The sequence below is a fragment of the Balaenoptera acutorostrata genome, chromosome 11 (genome assembly GCF_949987535.1).
Source record: "Balaenoptera acutorostrata chromosome 11, mBalAcu1.1, whole genome shotgun sequence".
Lineage (NCBI taxonomy): Eukaryota > Metazoa > Chordata > Mammalia > Artiodactyla > Balaenopteridae > Balaenoptera > Balaenoptera acutorostrata.
This window is the reverse complement of record NC_080074.1, coordinates 69,897,627-69,921,746: the sequence shown is the minus strand read 5'-3', so window position 1 is coordinate 69,921,746 and position 24,120 is coordinate 69,897,627. Positions and strand designations below refer to the sequence as shown.

General features: G+C 36.8%; 1 protein-coding gene across 1 annotated transcript in view; it reads right to left on the bottom strand.

The window, feature by feature from the left end:
* The window catches only part of NELL2 (neural EGFL like 2), a 381,815-nt gene that overhangs the window by 220,727 nt on the left and 136,968 nt on the right, over positions 1 to 24,120 (bottom strand). Inside the window, exons 10-11 of the mRNA XM_007179220.3 lie at positions 7,767 to 7,858; positions 4,518 to 4,620 (exon numbers count right to left, since the gene is read on the bottom strand). Of these exons, the coding sequence (XP_007179282.2) occupies positions 4,518 to 4,620; positions 7,767 to 7,858 (195 nt within the window). The remainder of the gene's footprint in view (positions 1 to 4,517; positions 4,621 to 7,766; positions 7,859 to 24,120) is intronic.

Here is a 24,120-nt window from a genome sequence, read left to right as displayed (position 1 = left end):
GTTAGGGAGTACTTCACTTTTCATCAGATGAGTTTTTTAAGTTAACCTGGAGACTTGAAAACTGAAAATTGTGTCAAATACTAATTTACTCTAAACAATGTCAGATAGCTATTTTGATTTAGTCTCTCAACAAATAAGTTGATTGAATCTATTGGTTGTTTTACTGCTTAGATTCAAAAATGCCAAGGTTAAAAGGTTAACTACTGATGGTTAGAAAATTCAGACTCAGTTAAAGGGGCTTGTTTCCAATCTATAGGGAAGAACTTCAAAAAAAATCAGAGTATGAGTGGGCAATAAACCATAGTCCTACCACCATTATAGCTGCATTCCTACTCATCTGTGCTTGGTTTTTGGAGTTGAAAGACCTGGATTTACATCTGATCTCTAGCACTTACTGGCTGTGTAAATTACTAGCTGTGTAAGTTAATTAACCTTTCTAAACCTTCAGCTTTTCTCACCTGTAAAATTAGGATAATATCTACCTTGCAAAAGGTTCAAATGAGATCATCTATGTAAAAGTGTAATAGTATAGCATTTGTTAATAATTAAAGCAATTAGAGTATTACTGATAGGCCACAAACCAAATGGTTGAGATACCTACCATAGGAGAAAATTCAAATATTTGCTATAAATGGATAGATTAATGATCTAATACAATCAGGTCTTTCTTTTATTTCCTCCTTTGGGTTTTAACCTCAAGGATACCAAGTTTTCTATTCCTTTTAAGCTTTCCAAATTTACATGAGATTCTTTCATTAAGTGTACTAGATCTTTCCATAAAATATTAATAAGCATTTCTCTATGACTGAGGATACAAAAGGGTAAGGAAGGGTCAGATACAAAAGATTATGCATAAGAACAATATAAATAAATGTTATTCATAATAACCAGGAGAAAGAGAATGCAATAGTTTTGAGGTGAATATTTGTTGGTTTTGCCTTACAGGTGTCTATTCCTCCTTTTTGTGGAAAAAACCAAAACAAAACAAAAACCTAGTCATACCTGGGATGAACTCTTCACGTCTACTGTTAGCCTAGGTGCTTACAGGAAAATGGACTACACTGCCCACTGGTTAAGGCCACACCAATCAATGCATCCCACTGGCCTGGACATAGTAATTTCTTCAGGTCTGAGCAAATGATGCAGTTCAGGTTAATGCAGATAATTGAAACTCAATTCTGGGACCTTTGTTCAACTCACGAGGATATTGAACTTTCTCTTCCACCTACTTGAGTATCATAATAACGTGCACATAAGAATGTCAGGGAACACATAGAGTCTGAAAATAAGGCCACCTCAGAGGAGACAAACAGAAAGATGCATCTAAGCAAAGGGGCGAGATTTGAGATCTGAGTCAAGCCACTCACTGGGGCCATGTATTCCACTGTTTGCTTAAGTCAGTCGGATTGGGTGTTCTATCACTTGTACCTGAAAGAATACTAACGCATATCAGTATCATCTGAGAGATGATGGATAATCCTGATTTTTCCCAAAAGGTAGTTCACGTGCATGGATGAACATTTAAAAAAAAAGTACTGATAGCAATGGAATTCTTTAAATGTGTATACAAAAATACATGAATCTAACAAATAATCCCATTATTTCATGGATACCACTGCTTAGGAATAAAACTAAATTTTCACAAAATGATTTGACTAACAGTAGACGTTAAAACATTAACTAAATAATGTTATTTGTGGTACACAGATAACAAGAATCATGAAGGTGTAATTGAATGATGTGGGAAACTATGAATTGTCCAGAAGTTGGGTGCAAACAATCTACACCCACTCAGCCTTATGCACACGGTGCCTCTATCACTTCTAATTGTAAGGCACGACAAAGTCAATGCTAAATTAAAGTTGGGCATCCAGTGAATAGGACTTGATGGTCTGTAAGCAGAGAAAGGGGCGGCCAAGGGAGGAGAAGAAGAATGGGAAGGGCTGAGATATGAAAACATATAGTTTCACGTTATTTCTGTACCTTTCTAAGTCAGAGTCCTCGCTGTATCATGAAGTCTCTGTCATATTGTAATTTGTCATAAGCTTCCTTGAAAGAGCTCTCAGATATGAAAAAAGTGAGAAGAACATTCCTGCTACACTGTTCCTGAGCTGCTACAATGGAAGACAGCAGGGTACCTAGAAAACAGCCCTGGCTGTATTTGACTTGGTGCCTAGAAATCTGGAGCCTTATTTCGGTGCACAGCTTGGTTTCCAACCACTGGCCGAGCCTCCAGTGGAAAGGTCAACAATTTAATCTCATGCTCTGCCCTCAGGCAATATTTACTAACTGTTGTGGAACAACTTAGTTTTTCAGATGTGAACACAGCATCTTTAGCACTAGGCAGACAGGCCTGGAAACTGGAGGCCAACCTTACTACAAATGAATTTGTCACAATATGTGTGTAGGAGTTGACTCAAAATTTTAGCCTTTAAAAACTTGACGTTTTTTAGTTTAAAAGTCAGAGAATGCCAGGAGGACTCATTTGTTTATTTATTTGAAGTCAGAAATGGAAGTAACATTTATTTTAAATGGTGCTAAATGTTTCAAGAAAGGCCAACTTGTCCAATTTCAGTTCCAGTTCTAAACCAGAGGTTCTCAATCCAGGCTGAGTAAAATAATTTATTGAAGAGTGTTTTTTAAGGTGATACCAAGGCTCCATCCCATGTATCTGAAATCTGGCTCTGAAACACTTATTCAGGAATTAGGAAAAGGGATTTGAGCTTCTGCCTTCGTGAAGGCAACTCCATATTGGAAGCCCCAGTTCCATTTTGAGAAAAACCTATGACCTAGGCCTGAATAAGCTATAATATGATTAAATGCTTAAAGAATAACCTTCTGCATGCTTGAGAAATTCCAGGAACTACAGGACATTTCAAGCCTGCAGCTACAGATTAACTGCTCTCCCTACACCATCAAGGTGACTTGGACCAGACCACTGCACTACCAATTTCAAGGTGATTATCGAAGCAGATTGTGCTGCTCCACACATAGCCCCCTACTGCACACCTCTGAAACTTTTCCTTTACAAACTCTTGTCCCCTAACTGGCAACTCGGAGATGGTTTTGGGGACCCTAGTCCACCATCTTCCCAGGTTGCCGGCTTCCTGAATAATACATCTTTCTTCTTCCACCAATCCTTGTCTCTAGAACATTGACTTCTGAGCAATGAGAAGCCAAACCTGAGTTTGGTTCTGGCTCTGGCCGGTCACATATCAATGATATCAGGATCTCAGGTGGAGGGGGTGTAGGTTACAGTATATTTTGTCATTGTATTGATATTTTGAGTGGGCTGTGTAAACATATTAATTTTTAAAACTATAGGCAATTTAAATGTAACCAGTTTTGTAGCTAGCTTTTCCGTTCTTAACTTGCTTTTGGTAATGTATTAAGGCTCTTTAAAAAGAAATGGATGCAATCAGGCCGTCTTAATTGAATGGATGGAAGAAGTAGCTAAAAAGAAAATGAAAAAACTGTACCACCCTCCTAAAAATGGGAGAGAGGGATCTTCTGTTTCCTTTTTAATAGATGAGATTAAAAGGAAACAAAATGTTATATGTTTTATAAAGTTTCTTTTTCTTACTTTTTTCCATTTAAGTTTTATTTTGCACCAATAAAGGCTATTATTAAAACAAGTGCTAGTAGCTCATTTAAGGCACTGTTATACAGTACCAACTACATGAGTTATGACCCTCAACTACATCCCAGGTGTCATACTAGGTATTAAGAATATAGAGATGAATATAAAGACCCAGCCCTGCCCTCAAGGTGCAAAATCCAATGAAGGAGATAGATTCACAAACACATAATTTCAGGATAACACAAGAAGGCACATATAATTTCATGATTGGTAGGGAACATAAAAATTCCATATAATTAATCCTTTAGTTTAATACTTAAATCTATAACAAAATACCAAGTTTAAGAATCTTTAGTGATGGGCAACTCACTGCCTCCTGGGCAGTCCACTGCATTTCTGAATACCTCAAGTTTTACTGTTTTCTTATACTGAACTAAAAATCTAAGTTCCTTCTACTTATTGGTCATAGGCTTATCATCACAGAGGCAACACAGAACAAGCAATGCATGTCTGATGGCCTCTCTCTTCTTGGTAGTATAGAAGCCTATCAGTGAAGGAGAGTGGAATTGTGAAGAGAGGGATTTGAACAACATGGGAATTATGCTCAGACAATTATAAAAACAGACTGAGGAGAAAAGAAAGGAAATCCCCCCCCAACCCCCGGCAAAAAAAAGAAACAATAAAATAACTCAACACTGTTGTGTAAATGTTTTCAACAATGCCATGCTGACTCAGAACAAGTACACAGAGAGAAGTATAGAAACCCAGAGCTTGAGACAGGTACAATACACCCTGCAGAAATGCATGGGAGCATCTCGATTTTAATTTGATAGTCTTTGCAAATAACTTGATTATAAAAAGTTCTATTTCCTATCAGTTGAACTAGCCTCTTAGAATGACTCATGCACAGACATTTTATTTTACAGAAAAGCCTTACCTTTACAAACTTTGCAACAGCTATGAGACAAGGTAATCTGATGAGACTCTGAACAATCCAGGGCTGGACAGCCTGAACTCTCAACCAGCTTCATGGTCTGGTCCTGTCAGACAACAGAAAATAAAAGCTTCAAACCTCTTAATTAGGAATAACTCAGAAGTTTCCAGATCCGGCATCCAAGAAATTTCTTCGAACATGAGAGTAAAATTTTCACCCTGAGAACCTCTGCACAGGTCACACACTCACTTGCAAAATGACATTAAAGGACAACTGGAAAGCCTTTCAAATGGGCAAGCAGCTCTGGGAACGGAAGCAAGCCACACTGCAGCCGTGCCTTCAATTTCCAAACACCAGAGTGATCCTGAATATTCTGGTAGTTTACAACACATTTGCACATCCAGATGACAACTGTGGCAAAGACACAGCTTGAATTCCATCAATAGCTCACTTTGGAAAAAACAATAAATAAAACCCGGGCTTTTTTAACATTCTCATTTCAAAGTTTCCTAAACTATTATAGATTACCCCAAGTGAGTGTGGTGAGGAATATTGGGGATCTCTCACAAAACTATAAGGAAAATGAGGGCAGGATTTAAGTCTCTTGAGCATGAATGTCTTGCATTTTTCCTAGCATATAATAAGCAATCGAAAAATTTTCCTGAATGAATAAGTCAATGTAAAACGATTATAGTTCTAGCCACCAAAGTAGATAAAACTCTTCTCAAAGAGAAACCAAAATACAGAACAGAACACTTTTCTGATAAATGTAACAGCACTGCCCTTGAAGCAAACATTTTGCTTCTATACTGTCAACCTCCAGTCTCTTTAAGAGTGAGGGTCATTAACACTTATACTATGCTTACCAATATATAAGTAATAAAATAACCGTTGGAACTTGAAGACTTCCATTTTAATACTGCTCAATAGCTTAGCTTTTTAGATATCATTTCTATAAGTACTGCTTTTATTGAAGAAATCGTAATTTTAATATCTCCCTCTTCCTGGCTTATCGATGGAAAGGACTTTCTCCAAGTCACCATAGTGGCAGGAAAAAAAAGAAAGAAAGTGTCAGGAGACATGTATACTGTGGAGTCAAACGCTATTCTTCCTTTGGTTTGACGGTAATATCCATTCTGATAATCTTATTTTCAGGACCACAGTATTTTTCTGTGTTACTATGAAACTCACAGACCCCCCAGGACACATTTTCAAGGCCACAAAACTGACAATAAAGGAACAAAGAAGGACTAGAATTGACAGCCCAGAAAATGGAAGCCTGAGAGAGATGACAATTATGTAAAATAGCTCAGGGGCCTGAAGGGAGAAAAAACAATGGGAGTCCTTAATGTCAAGAATTTAGTGAAGAATACAAAAGCTTATGAAATTCTGGTAGAGCTGTGCTGTAGAATCCATAGCCACTAGCTACAAGATTTTGACGACTTCGTATGATAAAATAATGTAAAATATTTCATTAAGAATTTTATATTGATTACATTAGAAATGATAATATTTTGGATATATGGGGTTGAATACAGAAAATTTAGCCCAAATAAAAATCACATGTGTGGCTTGCATCATATTTCTACTGGACAGCACAGCGTTAGAGGGTAGGAAGCGATTTCTTTTGTTTGAGCAAATAAATGGTAACATTTATTCATTCACCCAATATTTATTAAGCACCTGCAGAGTTGCCTATATACAGACTTCTCACAAACCGAATTTAAAATAAAATCACTCTATAGGTATTTTAAAATCAAGTAGGAAACTATCTCAGTAAATTTTAAATCATAATTATCAGTATTATGGAATACACTTGTCAAATGAAAAGAACACACACACACACAAAGTGGAGAATCTTCAAATGCCCTCATAATTTTCAGATTTAGGGCTGATATTTCAAAGTTAGAGTTTACTTAGAAACCAGCTGACAAAAGTTTTCCACCTTCCTTGAAGTAAAATTTCTCTGATTTCCTTGGTGTTGCTAGATCTCACTCCAAGCCTTCCAATCTTTATATCTGCAGTGGGACCTGCTCCACTCAAAACAGCATTGGTGAAGGGATGCTGACAGAGAAAAATCCATCTTGAAATACAGCTTCAGCAATTGTGTTAATGTTCCTATGTCCCAGCTCCCTTAACTTTAAGATGGTAACCTACATCATGGGAGAGCTGATTTAAAGCCAAAAGAAGCAGCTAGAATACCTAATAATGGACATGAACAAATCAGAGCTTTCATGTTCTAGAAACCAAATCTGTCACAGTTTTGCATCTTTATGTCTCTGCCTTGCTTATCCCAAATGTCTTCCAACTTAAGATGCATGAGGTATACAGCTGGATTTTTCAGATTCAACTTATCTTGACAAAATTCTGAGGATTTTCCTTTCCCCAACACTTAATTATATGAATGCTCACAGTTTATTGCCAGCAGAGTAAATCACTTATCTTAATTTTCTAAATAATCTATACATACTAAATCATCCCCACAAACCATGTACAGGAGGCATTTGAAGAAGAAAATTAAGGATCAAATGTAAATGAACCCTAAAGCAGAAACTTTATATGTAGACAGTTTCCTTTAGATAGAATATGGCTTGAAATATAACATTATGGTCAAGGAATATAAAATCATAGTTTATAAAAGGTAAATGTGAAAAGTGTTATGAAACATATTTAGTTTTTCAATTAGTAGGTCAAGAAGCAGACTTAAAATGAATCATGTTTGCTTCAGAAGCATACGTCAAGAGCACATTTATAAAGCATTCCCCTTAAAATTATTTAAAAGATTCCTCCCAAAGGAATTAAGATCAATATCAGTCTCATCTCCATCCAACAGCCGATTTTTATTAGGTAAATTTTGTTCTGATTTTAATTGGACTGAGTGATATTTATTACGAGTCAAAAGCAAGAGTGAGAACAGGCTGAGTCTAATTTTATCTAATACATTTTCTTCAAAACAGCAAACAAGGAGTTGATTTGTATTTGGAAAATATAAGACAACTTCATAAAACTTTAATTTGACGAAAGAGTGTTTTTATTTGTTGGGAAAATTATTTTACAACCACTAATTTACATGATTGCAAAAACAATGAGAATTTCTATACATTTGAGCTATAATTATCATCTTAAATTTCTTAAATTTTCTCTTTGCCTTAGAAGTTTTAAAGGTATTACAAGGGTGAGATTTTTAAAGGAACATTTACTGTGTTCATGTAACTGTAAGAATTTTGAAACACACAGGAAGAGCTTCCTTACCTTGCACTCATAGAGAACACATACTCCAGAAGAGGAGTAGACCGTATTTCTTTCTCCTTCAAAGTAGGTTCGTCCATGAAATTGGCATATAGCTTTGGAGTAAAAAAATATATATATTTTTTAAATGTTTCATTAAGAAAAATAGCTTACAGGTGTTCAGATCATTTTGCCACAATATTTCACATGTCCTTGTGACTTTTCAAGGTGTTTGAGTAACTTGTAAACCTAAATTCAACCCAATATAAGGCACATGTAGGCTCAAGTTATTTTCATTCCCATTAAGTTCAGAGAGTAAAATAAGGTACAAAAAGGATAAGGGGCAATGGCAAGTCAGAATTAAACTCTGAAAAAGGAGTGCTGATAAGCAGACTCAAAGCCAATTACTTGCCTGTTAGATGATGTCCTACTTCAGGGCATATTAAGCAGGTGCTCAAAGCAGCTACAAATCAGGGGCAACACAAATATGAGAAAAGTTCATTTTTATATACCATTACAGAATTTTAAAACAGAAAATTAGAAATAAACTATTTTAATTCCAGTACATACATGTAAATGTTATGTTTTATGGGTTAGTATCATTTTATTTGTAAGTACATGTGGGTTAAGGCACCCTATTTAAGATGTTGAAAGGTCTTAATCTGGGCCTGCCTTGCTTCCATCACAATTAAGTAAAATTTTAAGATAGAACTTCAGACTCAGTGGCAAAAACATTTTTAATGAGTGAAAATGCATACAAAGTATCAAAGAATTTTTTTGAGACTTTCAAAATATTTACAATTCACAGCAAACATTTAGCCAATGGAAACTGCTTGCTTGTTTTGAAATGAATGTTTCCCACTACCCATGTTGACTCATCACCTAAACAGAGACAGATTTACCCTGAAGCTAATTAAGCTTAACTTTCAGTATCCTTCTAGGGCTTATTAGCCCTCCATTCTAAGACTCTGAACCATGTTTTGTTTTCACAGATTTGTATGGTTTTCCTTTCAAAGGACACTCAATATTGTAGATCTTTGGAGCTCCATTACATCTAGATCAACCCAAGCTAATCATTGCAAAAGACCAGAAGAAGCAGTCATCTGATAGGAAAAAAACTCAAGCAGTTTGTTAGCCCTATTTACTAAATCCAATTTTTAATTTTAACTACATGGATTTTACAAACGGGGTATGTACATTTCCTTTTAATTCCATTGTGTGAGTTAGAATAAAGTCCCTCTTCAGAATTTATATATCCCATTATCTTTAAAAGTATCACATTGCCTAAAAAAATTTATAACAAAGAAATTAGACATACTTCTATTAATAATATTGAATATACATATGGTTGTACAAATATTCATATTTAAGCCAACTTTCATCTTTGCGCAAAAGTTAACTGATTATTTAAAAAGTGCACATTTAAATAATGGAAAGCATGAACATTTTAAAAATGCCATCCTTCAACTGATCTCCTTACTCAGCTTTTATTAACAAATTTCACTACATTATATTACTGGCAAATTGATTTTAAAGTTTTGGAGGTTGTTGGAAGGGAATACAACTTACTTGCATAAATTATATTACTTAAAAGCTGGTTGAAGCTTGCTCACTCATGAATATTCAAAATGAAACTAGGGAGTTGTCAGTTGCATACTATCTACCATATATGAATTACAATAGCATGTGCATTTACTTAATGAACCTGATTGATTGTAAAATGTCTCTCTCCAACGTGTAATTTTTAAGATTGTGCTTTGTTTTTTCTTATGAGATTCAATAACCTCAAAATACCAAGATCTGGCTTATGGCGTGTTCAATTATACTTAAGTACCACATTTTATGAGATAAGGAGAATAAATAAAACCTTCTTCTATTCAGCACCTGCCATTCAAAGGTTCCTAAGCCTATTATATCATACAACTCGATAACTGCAGTCTATTCAAGTCCAAGGGTATGTTGAAGCAAAAAAACTGATGTTCCAAGTCTTTCTTAGAGCAGAGGGAAAAGGAAACACTGTAAAAACACAAGGGTGAATTCTCCTTATACAAAGTCTTATGATAATTTAATATTCATGCAGAGCAGATGGACCTTCTTCTCTAAACTCTTAATTCCAAAGACTCAAATAGGCAACTTGTGAGACAATAGGGCACCAAATGGAGCTTGGCAGAGCGAGAAGCACAAAACGAATGAGATCACAATTGCTTCATTTCCTTTCAAGCAATCAGCACAAACAGGGTGAATTTGGCTTAGAGAGAACCCAAAGTGAGTGATTTTTGTCTCGTTTCTTTTTTGATCAGTTGCTGTGATTCTCCATAATTCTGAAGTTTACTCTAAATACCTAGTAATGCCATCAGGGTATGCCTTCCCTAGGTTTTTTAGGGGAAAAATGTTAAGAAACTCAGAAATATATACATATATACATACATATATACATATATATGTATATATTCCTAATCATTCCTAAAAAATACTACAAGGAATCTTGAAAATCCATAAGGATGGCTCTGGGACGTAGAAGCAGACTGCAGGAGTAAAAGTCGTATTACTTTGTTGATACATTTAACAAATATGTACTGAGCTCCTGCTAACATGCCAGGTAGTCTGCTAGGTACTAGGATTCAAAGATGAAAGAGACATGTTTCGACCCCTCACTACTGAGGTGGGAAGACAGACTCGTACACAATTAACTATACTAAAAGCCAAGCTTAAGTGCTATAACTGAGAAATTCATAAGTGGCATGTAAACACAGGAGACCAAGTGGTAAACTGGGGGGGCCACTGGATCAAAGCTGAGGAAACAAGGGCTGGAGAAGGACCCAGACTCTGGCAATAGCGACAAGTCATCGTCACCCTAGGGTTAAGGAACAGGGAGAGGAAATGGTTTTATTGGAGCCCACAGTGAGCCAGAGTTATGAAGGAGAGGCAGCCCAGTGGGAGCTGAAATCATGAGAGACACAGGCACCACCAGAAACCCAGCCTGGTGCAGGGAAGGAGCAGGGAAGAAACGCGGCCAACTCTCTCTCCTCTGGCCTTCCGATTTCCTGCCAGTGCATCTCATTGGCAAACCCTACCCAAAGCCATGTGGCAAGGAGACCAGGGTGATACAGTCTGCAGAAGTCCAGCTCCTGGGGTACAGAGTAGGGCAGAGAAGAACAGGTGGGGTGTGTGGGGTGCCCAGGAGAAAGAATAACCAACCCCCAGCACTGGTGGCTATCACAGTAATTCAATTTAGACCATGAAGAGAAATAGTTTACAAGGATAGGTTGCTTAGAAGAGCATGAGAGAATGGAACACAGTACAAATAAATTTTGAAGAGGGAAAATTGAGACATTTAAAAAATACAACTCTATCTTAAAGAAAAATCCAGATAGCTTATCAAAATGAGATCCATAAGCAAGGAGAAGGCAAAATGAAGGAACTGGGCAGATCGAGTGTTAAAACAGAGGAGAGGAAGCAGATTAGGTGTTGCCCTGATTTTAACCAAGGCTAGCCCTTGCAGGTATCAGGGACAAAGCCTCAGAGATAATAATGATCACTGTGGCTACCACATTGACTGCAAGAAAGTCTCTAGAATTCCCTAACTGAACTGCACCTCCCTGCTTACCCTTCCCCAGCAGAGTATAAGAAATCACTTCCTCAACAAAACAACAAAGGAATAATCATTTTGTTGTATTGATTTCTTCTTCAATTCAGCTGCATTAACATGTTCATAGACAGAGGCTTCATTTCTTTCCTAGTTTTGGGGTGTGCCTCTGTGTTTGCTGGTGTGTGCATATATAGCAATAAGTTTCTTGTGACATAACTCTGGATTCTTATGTCCAAATCATTTACCAGCTTAAAGCAGAATTATGCCAACTAGGCTGCATTTTCAAAGATCTACGCTAAGTGATTTATTGAGTATATTACATGTACATATTCAAAGGTAATGAAGCCTCTAGGGGGAAGGGTATTAATTCATTGATACAGTCTTATCCCCTTGCAGACTAAGAAGCTAAGCCCCCATGCAGTCAGACTAACCCATAGCACTACGGCTACTCTTAAGTTATTAATATTAACCAATGTCAAATGCATATTCACTATGACTCTCATATACACATATACACACACACACACTCACAAACACACACACCAGGGGATACCGTTCACATCGTGTGAATTATGTCACTCAGAGCTGTCCAATGAACAGCCTATTCAGCCAGAGGGAGAGAAATTAACTAAAACTTGGGGAAATTCAATAGGATGCTATAACAGTTGGTATATATGTTTTACCAAGGCTATATTAAATATCACTAATTACATAGTTAATAGCATCATAATTATGAGAAATATGCAAAAGCAATTAATGTGAATTATTTTCACTTAATCTCTCTTCTATTTTAACAATTAACAAGAAATAAGAAGACAGAAAATGCTACAGATGCAAATTTGAGTCTTCAGTTGTAAAAAAGTGAAAAGGAATTTATAGAACAGATTCAGAAATGGATAAGTGAAAGGAGCCAGTAAAACTCTAAAAGCTGTAAGTTACACATTAAAATCATGATTTATTGCACATTAATGCAAAGATAGAAAATGGAGATCCCTCTAACGAGATCTAAATCAACTTCTGCAAACCTTTGTACAAAGAATTATCCAAATCTATCTAACGATATTTTAGAATATAAAAGCAAAAAGAAATATATTTCACTTCTTAACATTTCCTCAGTCACTACATATTTAGATTCTTTTTATTACTGGATTGAAAATACATGAGTCTACACTAAATTTCCTGACTGGTATCAACACCTTTAAAAATGATACAACACAGAGGGCAGACAGCAGAGCACGAAGAACTACAATCCTGTAGCCTGTGGAACAAAAACCACATTCACAGAAAGATAGACAAGACGAAAAGGCAGAGAGCTATGTACCAGATGAAGGAATAAGAAAAAACCCCAGGATAACAACTAAATGAAGTGGAGATAGGCAACCTTCCAGAAAAAGAATTCAGAATAATCACAGTGAAGATGATCCAGGACCTCGGAAAAAGAATGGAGGCAAAGATCGAGAAGATGCAAGAACTGTTTAACAAAGACCTAGAAGAATTAAAGAACAAACAAACAGAGATGACCAATACAATAACTGAAATGAAAACTACACTAGAAGGAATCAATAGCAGAATAACTGAGGTAGAAGAACGGATAAGTGACCTGGAAGACAGAATGATGGAATTCACTGCTGCAGAACAGAATAAAGAAAAAAGAATGAAAAGAAATGAAGACAGCCTAAGAGACCTCTGGGACCACTAAACGCAACAACATTCGCATTATAGGGGTCCCAGAAGGAGAAGAGAGAGAGAAAGGACCTGAGAAAAGATTTGAAGAGATTATGGTCAAAAACTTCCCTAACATGGGAAAGGAAATACCACCTAAGTGCAGGAAGTACAGAGAGTCCCATACAGGAAAAACCCAAGGAGAAACACGCCGAGACACATATCAATCAAATTGGCAAAAATTAAAGACAAAGAAAAAGTATTGAAAGCAGCAAGGGAAAAACGACAAATAACATACAAGGGAACTCCCATAAGGTTAACAGCTGATTTCTCAGCAGAAACTCTGAAAGCCACAAGGGAGTGGCATGATATAATTAAAGTGGTGAAAGGGAAGAAACTATAACCAAGATTACTCTACCTGGCAAGGATCTCATTCATATTCAATAGAGAAATCAAAAGCTTTACAGAAAAGCAAAAGCTAAGAGAATTCCACACCACCAAACCAGCTCTACAACAAATGCTAAAGGAACTTCTCTAAGTGGGAAACACAAGAGGAGAAAAGGACATACAAAAATAAACCCAAATCAATTAAGAAAATGGTACTAGGAACATACATATGGATAATTACCCTAAATGTGAATGGGTTAAATGCTCCAACCAAAAGACACAGGCTTACTGAATGGATACAAAAAAAAGACACATATATATGCTGTCTACAAGAGACCCACTTCAGACCTAGGGACACATTCAGATTGAAAGTGAGGGGATGGAAAAGATATTCCATGCAAATGGAAATCAAAAGAAAGCTGGAGTAGCAATGCTCATACGAGATAAAATAGACTTTAAAATAAAGAATGTTACAAGACACAAGGAAGGACACTACATAATGATCAAGGGATCAATCCAAGAAGAAGATATAACAACTATAAATATATATGCACCCAACATAGGAGCATCTCAATACATAAGGCAACTGCTAACAGCTACAAAAGAGGAAATTGACAGTAACACAATAATAGTGGGGGACTTTAATACCTCACTTAAACCAATGGACAGATCATCCAAAGTGAAAATAAATAAGGAAACAGAAGCTTTAAATGACACAATAGACCAGATAGATTTAATTCATATTTATAGGACATTCCATCCCAAAACAGCAGATTACACTTTCTTCTCAAGTACACACGGAACATTCTCCAGGATAGATCACATCTTGGGTCACAAATCAAGCCTCAGTAAATTGAAGAAAACGGAAATCTTATCAAGCATCTTTTCTGACCACAATGCTATTAGTTTAGAAACGAATTACAGGGGAAAAAACGTAAAAAACACAAACACATGGAGGCTAAACAATACGTTACTAAATACCCAAGTGATCACTGAAGAAATCAAAGAGGAAATTAAAAAATTCCTAGAGGGCTTCCCTGGTGGCGCAGTGGTTGAGAATCTGCCTGCTAATGCAGGGGACACGGGTTCGAGCCCTGGTCTGGGAAGATCCCACATGCCACGGAGCAGCTGGGCCCGTGAGCCACAGCTACTGAGCTTGCGCGTCTGGAGCCTGTGCCCCGCAATGGGAGGGGCCGCGATAAGTGAAAGGCCTGCGCACCGCGATGAAGAGCGGTCCCCGCACCGCAATGAAGAGTGGCCCCCGCTTGCCGCAACTGGAGAAAGCCCTCGCACGAACCGAAGACCCAACACAGCCAAAAATAAAATAAATAAATAAATAAAGTAGCTATAAAAAATTTAAAAAAAAAAAAAAAAATTCCTAGAGACAAATGATAATGAAAACACAACAATCCAAAACCTATAGGAAGCAGCAAAAGCAGTTCTAAGAGGCAAGTTTATAGCTATACAAGCCTACCTCAAGAAACAAGAAAAATCTCAAATAAACAATCTAACTATACACCTAAAGGAATTAGAGAAAGAAGAAAAAGCAAAACCCAAAGTTAGCAGAAGGAAAGAAATCATAAATATCAGAGCAGAAATACATGAAATAGAAACAAAGAAAAAAATAGCAAAAGATCAATAAAACTAACAACTCGTTCTTTGAGAAGATAAACAAAATTGATAAACCATTAGCCACACTCATCAAGAAAAAGAGGGAGAGGACTCAAATCAATAAAATTAGAAACGAAAAAGGAGAAGTTACAACAGACACCGCAGAAATACAAAGCATCCTAAGAGACTACTAAAACCAACTCTATGCCAATAAAATGGACAACCTGGAAGAAATGGACAAATTCTTAGAAACGTATAACCTTCCAATACTGAACCAGCAAGAAATAAAAAATATGAACAGACCAATCACAAGTAATGAAATGGAAACTGTGATTAAAAATCTTCCAACAAACAAAAGTCCAGGACTAGAGGGCTTCACAGGTGAATTCTATCAAACATTTAGAGAAGACCTAACACCCATCCTTCTCAAACTCTTCCAAAAAATTGCAGAGTAAGGAACACTCCCAAACTCATTCTATGAGGCCACCATCACCCTGATACCAAAACCAGACAAAGATACTACAAAAAAAGAAAATTACAGACCAATATCACGAATGAATATAGATGCAAAAATCCTCAACAAAATACTAGCAAACAGAATCCAACAACACATTAAAAGGATCATACACCATGATCAAGTGTGATTTATCCCAGGGATGCAAGGATTCTTCAATATATGCAAATCAATCAATGTGATACACCATATTAACAAATTGAAGAAGAAAACCCATATTATCATCTCAACAGATGCAGAAAAAGCTCTTGAAAAAATTCAATGCCCATTTATGATAAAAACTCTCCAGAAAGTGGGCATAGAGGGAACATACCTCAACATAACAAAGGCCATGTACGACAAACCCACAGCACACATCATTTTCAATGGTGAAAAACTGAAAGCATTTTCCCTAAGATCAGGAACAAGACAAGGATGTCCACTCTTGCCACTATTATTCAACATAGTTTTGGAAGTCCATGCCACGGCAATCAGAGAAGAAAAAGAAATAAAAGGAATACAAATTGGAAAAGAAGAGGTAAAAGTGTCACTGTTTGCAGATGACATGATACTATACATAGAGAATACTAAAGATGCCACTAGACAACTACCAGAGATAATCTATGAATTTGGTAAAGTTGCAGGATACAAAATTAATGCACAGAAATCTCTTGCATTCCTATACACTAATGATGAAAAATCTGAAAGAGAAATTAAGGAAACACTCCCATTTGCCATCACAACAAAAAGAATAAAATACCTACCTAGGTATAAACCTACCTAGGGAGACAAAAGACCTGTATGCAGAAAACTATAAGACACTGATGAAAGAAATTAAAGATGATACCAACAGATGGAGAGATATACCATGTTCTTGGCTTCGAAGAATCAATATTGTGAAAATGACTCTACTACCCAAAGCAATCTACAGATTCAATGCAATCCCTATCAAATTACCAATGGCATTTTTTACAGAACTAGAACAAAAAATATTAAAATTTGTATGGAGACACAAGAGACCCCGAATAGCCAAAGCAGTCTTGAGGGAAAAAAACGGAGCTGGAGGCATCAGACTCCCTGACTTCAGACTATACTATAAAGCTACAGTAATCAAGACAATATGGTACTGGCACAAAAACAGAAACACAGATCAATGGAACAAGATAGAAAGCCCAGAGATAAACCCACACACCTATGGTCAACTAATCTATGACAAAGAAGGCAAAGGTATACAATGGAGAAAAGACAGTTTCTTCAATACGTGGTGCTGGGAAAACTGGACAGCTACATGTAAAAGAATGAAATTAGAACACTCCCTAACACCATACACAAAAATAGACTGAAAATGGATTCGAGACCTAAATGTAAGACCGGACACTATAAGAGGAAAACATAGGAAGAACACTCTTTGATATAAATCACAGCAAGATCTTTCTTGATCCACCTCCTAGAGTAATGGAAATAAAAACAAAAATAAACGAATGGGACCTAATGAAACTTCAAAGCTTTTGCACAGCAAAGTAAACCATAAACAAGATGAAAAGACAACCCTCAGAATGGGAGAAAATATTTGCAAATGAATCAATGGACAAAGGATTAATCTCCAAAATATATAAACAGCTCATGCAACTCAATATTAAAAAAACAAACAACCCAATCCGAAAATGGGCAGAAGACCTAAATAGACATTTCTCCAAAGAAGACATACAGATGGCCAAGAAGCACATGAAAAGATGCTCAACATCACTAATTATTAGAGAAATGCAAATCAAAACTACAATGAGGTTATCACCTCACACCAGTTAGAATGGGCATCATCAGAAAATCTACAAACAAGAAATGCTGGAGAGGGTGTGGAGAAAAGGGAACCCTCTTGCACTGTTGGTGGGAATGTAAATTGATACAGCCACTATGGAGAACAGTATGGAGGTTCCTGAAAAAACTAAAAATAGAATTACCATATGATCCAGCAATCCCACTACTGGGCATATACCCAGAGAAAACCATAATTCAAAAAGACACATGCACCCCAATGTTCATTGCAGCACTATTTACAATAGTCAGGACATGGAAGCAACCTAAATGTCCATCAACAGATGAATGGATAAAGAAGATGTGGCACATATATACAATGGAATATTACTCAGCCATAAAAAGAAATGAAATGGAGGTATTTGTAATGAGGTGGATGGAGTTAGAGTCTGTCATACAGAGTGAAGTAAGTCAGAAAGAGAAAAACAAATACAGTATGCTAACACATATATACGGAATCTAAGGAAAAAAAAAAAAAGCCATGAAGAACCTAGTCGCAAGACGGGAATAAAGACACAGACCTACTAGAGAATGGACTTGAGGATATGGGGAGGGGGTGGGGTGAGATGTGACAGGGTAAGAGAGTGTCATGGACATATGTACACTACCAAATGTAAAATAGATAGCTAGTGGGAAGCAGCCGCATAGCACAGGGAGATCAGCTCGGTGCTTTGTGACCACCTTGAGGAGTGGGATGGGGAGGGTGGGAGGGAGGGAGATGCAAGAGGGAAGAGATATGGGAACATATTGTAGATGTATAACTGATTCACTTTGTTATAAAGCAGAAGCTAACACACCATTGTAAGGCAATTATACTTCAATAAAGATGTTTAAAAAAAAAAAAGAAGATACAGTACATATATACAATGGAATATTACTCAGCCATAAAAAGGAACGAAATTGGGTCATTTGTTGAGATGTGGATGGATCTAGAGACTGTCATACAGAGTGAAGTAAGGCAGAAAGAGAAAAACAAATATTGTATATTAACGCATATATGTGGAACCTAGAAAAGTGGTACAGATCAACTGGTTTGCAGGGCAGAAATAGAGACACAGATGTAGAGAACAAACGTATGGACATCAAGTGGGGAAAGCGGCGGGGGTGGTGCTGGTGGTGTGATGAATTGGGTGATTGGGATTGACATGTATACACTGATGTGGATAAAATTGATGAGTAATAAGAGCCTGCTGTATAAAAAAATAAATAAAATAAAATTCAAAAATTAAAAAAAAATTTTTAATAAAATAAATTCATTTTAAAATAATAATAATGCATTTTGGAAAAATAAAAAATAAATAAAAATGATACAACACAAAATTAAAGGTTTTAGATACCAAGAAGAAAACCAGTATAATTCACTTAGTGAGAAATGGGATTTATAATTTCTTTTAAATTCTCTTTGAAAGCACCAGGTATCAGTGATCTTTAAATTGTTTAAGCTGTCTGTTAAGGGCAGAGTTGTATAAAGTAGTGGCTTTTACATGGTGTTCTTTCTAATCTTGATTTCCACTGGGAGGGCTCTTAAAAACCCCATGTACAATGGCAATTATTTCATTTTGAGTCAACATGATACTTATTTGTTAGTGATATACAAATCAAAACTGTTGGATGCAAAAATATCTCGTTAACTGTAATTATGTATAAGTATATTTTTATTATAGCTTTTAAAAAAGAATGCACAATAAATGTATTCATGAAACAGGCTAAGATTCTGTGGAGTCAAACAAAAAAATCTGAAAGTGTTTCAATATTCTTAAAAGACTCCAATCAGTCATGCTGCATTTATCCAGCCCACATTCTTTTTTGAAATCTGGACTCACTTGGAGTCAATTCTTAACAATATGGTTGTAATAAAAGTTTTGAGCACTAAGTGCTATAAATTAATTTTCCCTCTTTCTACAATGCTTAAATTTCTATTAGAGCACTGAACCCATTTTTCCTTTCCTCTAGTTAGTTGTACACTTTTTTTTATCTTTCCTACATGAGATGGGGGCAGTGTCTTAATTTGTCTTTGGATCTTGTACTCAGCACCCAGCACTGGCCATAAATAATAAATTCTAAAGGTTTGTTGAATTTTTTTTTGTAAGTTCTCTTCCAGCTTCCTATTTGATGAAAAGCCTGAAAACAAGAAAATTGGCCTCTCTGATCTTCATGTGTCCCTTTATAATTGGCCCTATCCTTTGATTTTGCCTCTTATAATAAAGGTCCTATAAGTTGGGTCTCACAGAAATATTTTACCTTTTCTGTTAAATGGCAGCTTATTTTCCACTGAAGCAGAGCTGGAGCACTTGAACTGGGAGCAGACCTATCAGTTACTGAAAAAGTAGCTGGCTACTGTCAGAGCAGTATGAATAATACAAGGCAACACATACAACGGAAGTCTGCTTGGACAATCTGATGACCAAACTTTCTCCTTTCTCTACATAAAACCAATTTTTATGAGTCAATGCTGTTTAAATGATCAAAATTTCAGAGTGTTTAAATAATTCACAAATTCATTAATTATACATGATCGCTTCCTTTAACTAAATCTCATTAATTGCTTGGAAATTTAGTTGTTTGCAAAACTAATATCAGAGTTTAGGAAATGAGAACATGAGAGTAGATGCACAAACCTCCTTTCTCATCCTATATATATCATGTCCTTGCACTTCTAAAGGACCAAAGAGTGCTTCTCCTAGGGGGCCTTAATTTAGGTCAGTAGCCTATTCTTCCAAAACGAGAACAGGCCCTGAAACACCATAAATCTAGCAGTAGTGAGGGGTTAGGAGGCAAAGGAGGATAAAAATAACTTCCAGAATACAACGAAAGCATAAATTCTGACACCCTATCCAGATCAGCCTTTGGTTAGAAGGCTAGATACTGGGAAAGCAAGAATTGGATATTTAGAAGAGCATAGCAAGATGGCCAATTCTATAGCTGGAAGGAGGAATTCAGTACTTTCTTTTGCCCCTAATTTGATTCTACCCATTTAAATTGTAACTAAGATAGATCCTGAAATTCTTTTCATTTAGCTACCTTTCTACCACTGGCCTTATTCTTGATCCTACCTCATATACCATAGGATGGATTCTTTAAAAAAAACAATGTAATCAATTCATTTAGCCTCCTGGGGATAAGAAAAATAAATTTAATGAGTGAAGGTAAAGATTTGGAGAAAAACATAATATTCATGTCAGTACATGAACACGTTTAAAGTGACAACATGAACATACATGAGGTGACAGCTTTTACAAAAAACACATAATATATAATATAATATGGAAACTGCCACACACTGCTAGTTTCAAAGCCAGAACTAGAACTCCTCTGAAAAAAACTTCTGCATATATTTTCTTACCACTAAGAATCCAGTGACCTCAGTCAAAATTTAAACGCCTAATCTTTAGTTTAACTTTGAGGAACGTATTTCCAAAGTGACTGGCACCTTTTAGACATATGCTGTTTCATTATTATATTGACAAAGATATTGAATGTTTTGTGAATTGTAAAGCATGATCCTTTTCATTATAAACCACACACTAGTGCTGAACTAAGAGATTACAAGTAAAGCCCCTGAAAGAGTGATTGTGCAATTTTAAAATAGCATCTGTGTACAGGCAAAACAAAGAAGAAAGTATGGTAGGGGTGGGGCCTGGGGAAGGTAGCTGTCTTAGGAGGACGTATTTTAAATGCAGTTGTCTGAGTGGTATATTAATAACGCCTTCTATTATGCAAAGCATATGAGCCAAGGGAAGAGAAGAAGCACAAGGTTAAGGGGAGCCAGCTCCGTGTAGAATAAGACATGCAGACGGACAGCACACTGAGGAGGGAGGAGAGAGCAGAGGAAGCAACGGAGGACAAAAAAATTATAAAGCATAAATTGAGATGGAGCCGGAGAAAGGAAAGCAGAAAGCAACGAAAGGTTAAACAAAAGGAGCAAAATAATTTCATAGAAACTTGCAGCAAGAGTGGCAACACCTGGTGGAAATAAGAAGCATTTACGATAACCTCCTGTCCACCAGGCACTGTCCTAGGAAGGCGCCTTCCTGCCTTCAAGGAGCAGTCAGTCTAGTGTGGGAAACAGAGGAGCACACGTACGAGGAACTCCACACAACTCAGAGGAAGAGAAACCTCTTACGAGAGTGAACTGGAAATGCTTTCCAGAGGAGGGACATTTGAAAATGACCACTGAAGGAGAATAGCTCTAATGTGATTTAAATCAGAGACAGAGTACTCACAATACAGTCAGAGACCAGAATAGAATAATAATCATAATAATAGACTTCGGACCTGGATCCTAAAGAACATCTCATCAGGATACCTTTATAAGCTGGAATTCATTTACGATCAGTTGATTTTATAACCAATTTATATACTCCCAATCTACTGGGCCAACAGTTCTCAACTGTGGATGCATATTAAAATCACTTGAAGAACATTTAAAACTCTATGCCCAGCTGCATAATAATAAGAATCTCAGAGGGTAGGACTTGGGCTTCTTTATTTTTTAAAGCTGCCCACGTATACAGCTAAGCTTGAAAACTATATTACTATGCAGAGGAAAAAGAACTAGGAAAAGAGAAAATTAGAATTAACATTTAAATAAGGACAGTCACATAGATATTCAGTAGAAGATTCTTTATTCCATGTTATCTGGATAGGTATTTGGTCCATTGTTTGAAAAAAGTCAGTTAAAGTGAGAAATCATAGGCAACAAAAAATATGTACCCTAAACATTTTAATTAAAAACACATCTTCATCTTAGCTCCCAGGCAAATGCAGGATGTGATGAGATAAGCAGGGCAAGGCATGGCGAGCTGCAGCCACGTTTTCGGAGGATAATTTGGCAGCACCCGGGGGTGGGGGTGGGAAAGCTAAGAGGGTAGTGGTTGCACCCAAGAAAGGAGGTGCATGAAGAATCAAGGGCCTTGGTCTTGGATTTGTTGGGGGAATTCCCAGGAATTCCTGGGAGGAGCATCCTGGGAGAAAACTGATGCAGAAGGGAAAGTCCAGTCATTCCTTAGGGGTCTGGAGCAGGGATGCACAAACATTTTGGCTCCTGGAAGACAATGGGCATTGGGAAGGGGAATGAGTAGGATTTGTGGGATGATGAGGAATTGAGTGAGGACATAAGAGTTCCATCTAAAATAGGGAGCAGCCCACAAATGAATGGTAAGAAGGGTGTAGGAAGGGAGTGAGGGGTCACAGGCTGAGAATGCTTTTAGGCACAACCTCTGGGTCATATTCATTTCAGTGGCCACCTTGCTGTCCTATTGTAGGATGTTATTTTATGTTTTCAACTATTATAGAACATTTGGAAATAACACTTGGAAATTGGGAATTTTCCTCCCAACAGTGAAGTAACTCCCAGGTCGCCATAGTCTTTGTATAACATTGGATACGTTTCTAGAGGAGCCTAAAGTCTACAGGAAGAGTGGTGACGAGGGGGAGCTCTGTCTTAAGTGAACGTGAGACGTGGAGGGAGGGCAGGAGTGGAGGGACTGGCTGGGTGTGCATCTGCTTATTTTGCAAAAAGAAACACGGAAAGGAGAAACCGTAAAGTGACACCTCAGATCTTTTCTTAATTAAGGTAAAATATGCATAAAATAGACCTTTTAAGCCATTTTTAAGTGTACAGTTCACTAGCATTAAGTATCTTCACACTGTTGCGCCACTGTTGCTACCATCCATCTCCAGAACTGTTTTCATCCCCCAGACTGAAACTCCGCCCCCAATTAAACAACAACTCCCCATTCCCCCTTCCAGCCCTGACAGTCACCATTCTACTTTCCATCTCTATGAATTTGACTACTATAGGTATCTCAAATAAATGGAATTATATTAAAAAAAACAAAAAACAAAAAACACATCTTCACACATTCAACGTTTTGAGGTAGAACACTTTTCTTCAGTGTGGATTCTTTGATTGTGCTTCATTGTAATCTTGATTATATAAATAAAATTTATAATGTGTTGCTCATAATTTCTAAGTTTTTGTTTGTTTTAAGGGAAACAAGATAGATACTCACGAAGCAATCTGAAGAGAGATCATTCTTATCCTATGTTTTCTTTCACGTTTTACAACTGTCTTACTGACACCTAGTTCAAGAGGATATTTTTTAGCAGTATGAGTTTATCATCTTTTTCCAAAGCACTCAACTTAACTTTTATTAAAAGAAAATTTATTTCCCTTCACATTCATATTTCATTGGCTTGCATATTATGTTATGCATATGTATTTATAGCATTTCAATGGTATTAGAATTACAATACAAATACAGTTGCCATAAACAGGTTTGGGAACAAACATCTATCTCCTGGTTAGCATGCAAATCTAACTTATGCTGTTATGGCAGCACCAATGGAATCACAGAGGAGTGTTTCTCAGATCACCTGGAGATCTTATTTAAATGAAGATCCTCGTTAGGTAGATCTGGAATGGGGCCTGAGATTCTGCATGTCTCACCAGCTCCCCAGTGATACTGATGCCGCCGGTCCAGTGATCCCATTTTGGGTAGCGAAGTTGTAGGCCATTGATTATTAACCCAGCTTGCACATAAGAATCACCCAGGGAGTTTGTTGAAACTACCAATTTGTGGCACCCAGACCAATTAAATCAGAATCTCTGGGGGAGGGGCCTGGGCATCAGTATTTTGTAAGAGCATTCAGGTGATTCCAGTGTATGGCCCGTGTTGAGAATCACCTGGGTAGATTAATCCATCTAGTCAATTCAGTGATCTTTTAATATACATCTCCATCCTGGATAATATCAGAGAGTAACTATAGGATGTTACTAAAAGAATTTGGCCAAAATTATTTTAGTCTTATGCTATAGTTAA